This window comes from Austrofundulus limnaeus, unplaced genomic scaffold (assembly GCF_001266775.1).
Source record: "Austrofundulus limnaeus strain Quisiro unplaced genomic scaffold, Austrofundulus_limnaeus-1.0 Scaffold348, whole genome shotgun sequence".
Taxonomy (NCBI): domain Eukaryota; kingdom Metazoa; phylum Chordata; class Actinopteri; order Cyprinodontiformes; family Rivulidae; genus Austrofundulus; species Austrofundulus limnaeus.
This window is the reverse complement of record NW_013952750.1, coordinates 5,907-11,817: the sequence shown is the minus strand read 5'-3', so window position 1 is coordinate 11,817 and position 5,911 is coordinate 5,907. Positions and strand designations below refer to the sequence as shown.

The 5,911-nt window shown below is 39.1% G+C and overlaps 1 protein-coding gene across 1 annotated transcript in view; it reads right to left on the bottom strand.

Moving 5' to 3' along the window:
* mrs2 (magnesium transporter MRS2) overlaps positions 1-5,911 on the bottom strand; it is a gene marked incomplete at its 5' end in the record, with an annotated part of 15,159 nt that overhangs the window by 3,846 nt on the left and 5,402 nt on the right. Inside the window, 4 exon segments of the mRNA XM_014022899.1 lie at positions 1,834-1,903; positions 2,702-2,818; positions 2,910-3,040; positions 3,115-3,276. Coding sequence (XP_013878353.1) covers positions 1,834-1,903; positions 2,702-2,818; positions 2,910-3,040; positions 3,115-3,276 — 480 coding nt within the window.

Sequence of the window (5,911 nt, the reverse complement as noted above, 5' to 3'; positions counted from 1 at the left end):
TCCCTTGATTCTTTTTTTTATCATTATATTTATTGCTCAGTTCAACATTTGGATCATTTAACCTTGTTCTCATACTTGACTCTGGAATATTTTGATGTTAAGAAGAGTTCAGAGTCAAATCCATGACTACAAGGAGCTCCGGGTCCTGAGTAGTGCTGGGCGGTATGACCAAAATTTTATATCAYGGTATTTTCAACATTTACACCGGTTTCACRGTATTTCACGGCATTTTTCTTTTCATCACAGGTCAGCTGATAATAAAATGTACAAACACTGCTTACTGACTTTTCTCTTTTACTGTACCTCTGTCTGTGTCTCTGTTTCCCTCCTCTAAACGTCTTTTTTTCTCCTCATGWTTGGAGACTGTAGTGATGCATTTTGGTCCGGTAGTGAAGGAGGAGGGTTAAGAAAAGTTTATTATAGGGTATATTGTTTTATGTTATTTAATAAAGATGAACAGCACGACTCACCTTGCACACCAGACAACTCAGTTCCACTACCCCCCCACCCCCGGCCTTTTCACAACAGAAGCACGCTAAAGTCTCTATGCGTCTCCACATCTCCATATCAAAGTCGCGTGTTTAATCTAATCGTGGACGTCACTGAAGAGGTGTTTACTACATTCAGCGACGGCGAAAACGGGATGTTTTTTTAACGTCAGTCAATATAAGCAGTGGAATCGCCACCCGCCGCTGCGGCTGCAACAATAACATTAGCATGCTAACGCACATAGCGGTGCAGCGAGGAAAAGTGTCCCCCGAGAAATAGTTCACTGGCGGCCGCGATGAAACGTTCCGCACGTGTTCAGGCTTAAACCGGTATGTCAGTATTCAGAAAATTCATATCATAACAAAAATGAAAAGCAGTATTCGGTACGAACCGGTATACCGCCCAGCACTAGTCCTGAGGCTGCCAAACAAGCCCAAACCATCACCTCCCACCACCCTGCTTGACAACTAGTATAAGCTGATGCTGAGTTTGGAGCTGAACTACAGCCAAACTAACATTTACACTACGTTTAACCAGAACACAGTGATCAAAACATCCTCAGTTTGAAAATATCTAACTTTAAAAATGCTTGCATTTGTTTGTTGAGGGGRAAAGACTATTTTGTGACAAATCTTCCCAACTATTCCTACCTGTTTAGTCTTCTTGCACTAATTTTCATGAACTTTGACACTTAACATTTTGAGAACTGTAGAGTTTTGGGCAGTTTTCTGAGCACTGAATGGTCTGACCTGAAAAGACACGCAGTTGTCCTAAATGTTTGTACTTGTGAATACCGGTAATTCTTCTCACTGGAACAAGAATTCACCACTCCTAGATTAAAGAGAAGCCTCTCTGATATCAATGCTGCAGCCTTTCTTCCTCAGTATTTTAACTGCATGCTGCAGAGCAGTTCTGCCTCTACAGACCTGCTCACATCTGCACATAATCACTTATTCCTAACCATTTATTTATTTATTTAGCTCACTTAACTGCTACCAACTCTTCCTACAAAGCTAGCAAGAGTATCCCTTGTCATTCACACAGGGCTTTGTGTTTTAGAATTTATTTTTGTTCAATAGACACAATGCATTATCACATTACGGGTCGTTCTTGTTTTTAAGATCTACTACAAAACCTATTTATTTTTATTATRTTAATGTTTGAAATGAATAAAACTGAACTTACTTTTTAGAAGTACTATAACAACTCASTGATGGTTTATCAAATGTACTATTAATGACATTAATACTTTAAAAATGAAGAAGGATAACTGATCTTTTAGCTAAGAGGACATTAGTGCAGTCAGATATGTCATTTTGTGAATCACAGTGCTGTTGGCTTGACCTGCATGAAGAAATTTTCCAGCAAAAGCTCCATCTCCTCGGCGTGGTCAATTCCCAAACTGTTCTCTTCTCTAAAAAGCAGATACACAAATATTGCTAGATTCAATATATATATATACTAAAATTCTCAAAAAAGTTGTTAGTATATTAYAAATTTGTCAGAAACAATTTTTAAGATGCTGGTTAGAGAAAAAAATCTTATAAGTATTATACTCCAGGTTTTCTGTGAGGTTTTATCTGTTTCGTAAAACATTTACCAGTCTGTCAAATTTAGATCAGGTGACCCAAATTAAAAATGGCCATTTATATTGAATTTGACTGGCTCTAAAAAATTTAAGCCCTTAAATTGCAGATAAAATAAAACAATAGCTCTAGTAAGGCCCTGGCTTGCTAAATAACGGAGGACGATTTAAAAATAAGAAAGTATTGATAGCTGAGAATAAAAAGTTGACATTAACTGTTAAATAGCATACCCCCACCCCCACCCAAAACTCTCCATAAAAGCTGTTTGTTACTTTATCACACTGACGAAGTAGTTAAACATAAAGTGTCTGATTTGATAAAAACAGATATAAAATTCAGCCTCTTTTRTGATCATGTCTGAAGACATTTAGATCCAGAAATTAAATGCATTACAAATGCTTCACAAGTATTAGACAAACAGATTTCTTCAACTCTTAAAACTTAAACAAATCTGACCCGAACACCTGAGTACACACGAAAACAAAACAATACTTAAAGGAGAGAAGAGGTCGTTCAGAAGCAAACTTTGCCCCTTCAGTGTTTTTCTTTACCTTATATCACAACAAGTGCACAATGTGATTTAGGTTCATTTTGTTTAACATAAATGTGACTGCAGATCAACATACAAAGCTCTTGGGTCAGTCCATTTGGTGAGACAGAATTCTTCAATGATCTCATCCTCATCCAGGATCTTCAGCAAAGAGTCCTTAAAAACTTTTATGTCCGTTTCCAACTCCGATAAGCTGTCAGGGACAGGAAACACAAATCAGACGTGGAGATGTTTGGGTTTAACGCTTCTACTGTTTGTAAACAACAAACGCTTGTGTACTTTACCTCTTGCTGTTCTGTAACAGTATATGCAGCTTACTTCTATCAGCTGAAAGGATCTTAGGGTCCACGAGGAACTCCAGAGTGTCCAGTATTACTGGTTCCAGCTCGTTCAGCTGGGTTTGTAAAGTGTTTACCTGTCAACAGATAGACGGTGAGCAAAACAACAAGTCACTGTATCTCGTAACATCCTCAGATACATGTGTCCCACCCTGTGCTGCAGGATGGCCTCCAGTGCCTTGAACTCAAAGGGCAGAGGGTGCGTCTGTGATGCTAGCTGCGAGGCCAGCTCCAGCAACAACCAACGCTCCAGTCCCAGGCTGCGAAAATCAAACACCAGCAGGAACGTCGGGGTCAGGATGGCTTTTAACGACTGTGAGAAAACAAACAGAGGCAGCATGTTCATCACATAATTAGATGCAAGATCAGACTGCAGTTCATCTCATTCCACATGTCACTGCCAGTGTTGCAAGATGGGAAAGGTTGAAGTATCGCAGCTTAAAATTAAGTATTTTCAGGAACATTATTGCACGCCTCCAATTCGCATTAAATATGGGTCAAAATTAGCTTGGTTCAAACCAGACCCTGTCCTTCACTTTGCTACGCACAAGGGTCTGGACTTGAAGCATAGACAATCGTTTCTTGCAGGAGGTGTGGCCTCTGCTGAAGCATGTGTGTGTTGTTGCTGTGACGGAGGCTAAGCTAMGAAGCTAACCGGAAATCGCGTATGCTGTAAACAACCCTACTGAGAGGAGAAATACACCGAGCCGAACGAGACGACTGTAAATGAGAGCTGCTGCTTTGTCAGACAAATTTATTTTAATTTTGAAGCCTTATCAACACAGACTGGCTTCATTCACTTCCTCCACTGCCATATGCTAAACTAACTAGCAGACACTGCGCAGAAAGTCAACGTCGTTCAAAACTCCTCCTTCTGTTCTCTGATTGGTCCAGGTAAAATAAACTACAAGCAGACACTGAGCAGAACATCGACATCATTCAAAACTCCTCCTTCTGTTCTCTGATTGGTCCAGGTAAAATAAACTACAAGCAGACACTGTGCAGAAAATAGACGTCCTGTTCTCTGATTGACCCGGCTAAAAATCTGCCAACAAAATCCATCTCGATGGGAGAAGTCCCAGACRGAGCAGTGAAGGGAAACTAGAAYTGAGCAGAGCTGCGTAGGAAGRCAAGGGCCAGGCTAGGTCAGAATTACAAATACCTCCTGCCACAGCTTACAAATGACCTGCATCCAAAAAACTGCACATTCTTTATTTATAATTAAGATAGAAAGCACTGACTCTTCAGTAAGCAAAGTAGCAAATGGATGTCTTTTGTTTGTTCGGTTTACAAAAAAATGTATTGTAAACAAATACAAAGCACAAAACAACAAGGAGCCGAGGGGGATTCTGCAGATAAAAGTAAATATTAGATAAAATGACAATAATGAAATTGAAAAAGAGAACAAGTCATTGTAGTGTTTTTGTGCTTCTGATTAGAGGAGAAATGTATTTAAGTACTGTGGAAATTCAAACAGGAAGCTTTGAAAATCAGTTTTATTTCTTTTAAATGAGCTTTTATGATGTTTTGCCTGGATGATTATCAAATTGATAACAAATTCCTTTACACTTTTTTATTTTTTTGCTAGAAAATGTACTCAACTGGCCAGAGACGAGTAAAGTCTTGAGAAACGTTATGTCGGTAAATAAAAAAAAAAGTTTCTTCTGTGATGCCTTGTTTTTTTTTTCCTTTTACTGTCACAGTTCTAAACCTACTTTWTATTCGAGTTTAGAACCGGCAAAAAGAGACAAAGTTATTTTATTGCAGTGGTTAATTTTACATTAATCAGTCAGAGCTGTGTTAACGTCAGAGACTACAAAAGTCTCAATAAAACCAGAAAGAGATTTTCACTAATTGCTTTTCTGAAAAACAGTCACTAGAGGGGTCTGAAAACTTGCTAAATATAGCGACAGTTGCTAAATTGGCAGCACTGTGTTCTGCATCCTGCCACCTCTCATGTCAGACAGATGTGCGTCGGGTGAACTCAGTGATGCATTGAAACGGTCAAATTATTGTGCATTATGGGATTTTAGGAAACACTGATCGTACAGAGGGCAAAATTATTGTACAAATATGATAATTATTGTACATCTGGTCACTGCTGTGTTCTTCACAGCCACGCATGCATTTCAAAGTCTGAAGTTTCAATAGTTGACTCCCATCTGTCAATATTTGCAGTGAGCAACTTGATCAATGAAATCCTGCCAATCTCCTACAAACACAGCTCTGTGTTGTTAATTAATTAATTAATTAATTAAAGTTTCACAGATCAGAGCCAGACCAGTTACAGCAGATACAGTTTACAGCAGGGTCTCCATTTGTAGAAGTGGATTTTCTAACACAAACAAAGGCTGTGGATTCATCAGGTAATGTTCCAACACTCCTCCGTTTTTCTTTCAGATTATTATCAGAAAAAACATACATCACTGCCCAGTTTCTGCATCGTTTCAGGTTGTTTTACTTCAAGTCATTGTGGTTTATTGCTGCCTGGTGGTTTCTGTCTATGCAGGAGCAAATGTGTAACTTAACACCATCTAACTGACCAGAGGATGGCTGTGAAGCTGCTCTGTTTTTGGCTGCTTCYTCTGTTCGGTCTCAGCCGAGCCAACGAAAAAACATGTTTGAAATCCGCTTCCAGCTACAGCGAGTGCATCCGCTCAGGCTCCACGTGTGCTTGGTGCACCTCCCCTCAGGCCAACGTTCACTGTTCAACACTGAACGGGCTGCAGAGAGACGGCTGTCTGGAAAAATTTATTTATGACCCAAGAAGCAGTGTGGAGGTCATCAAAAATGACAGCAGGTACACTTCCTTGGTTAAACAACAACAGTGAAATGATTTCAGTTCAGGAGTTAATATTGAATGTGTTAAAGGGATCTTTGACTAATTGTAACATTAGATTTTATTTGATAAACATTTATTTTAACTGTAAAATAAAGACTGTAAAAAT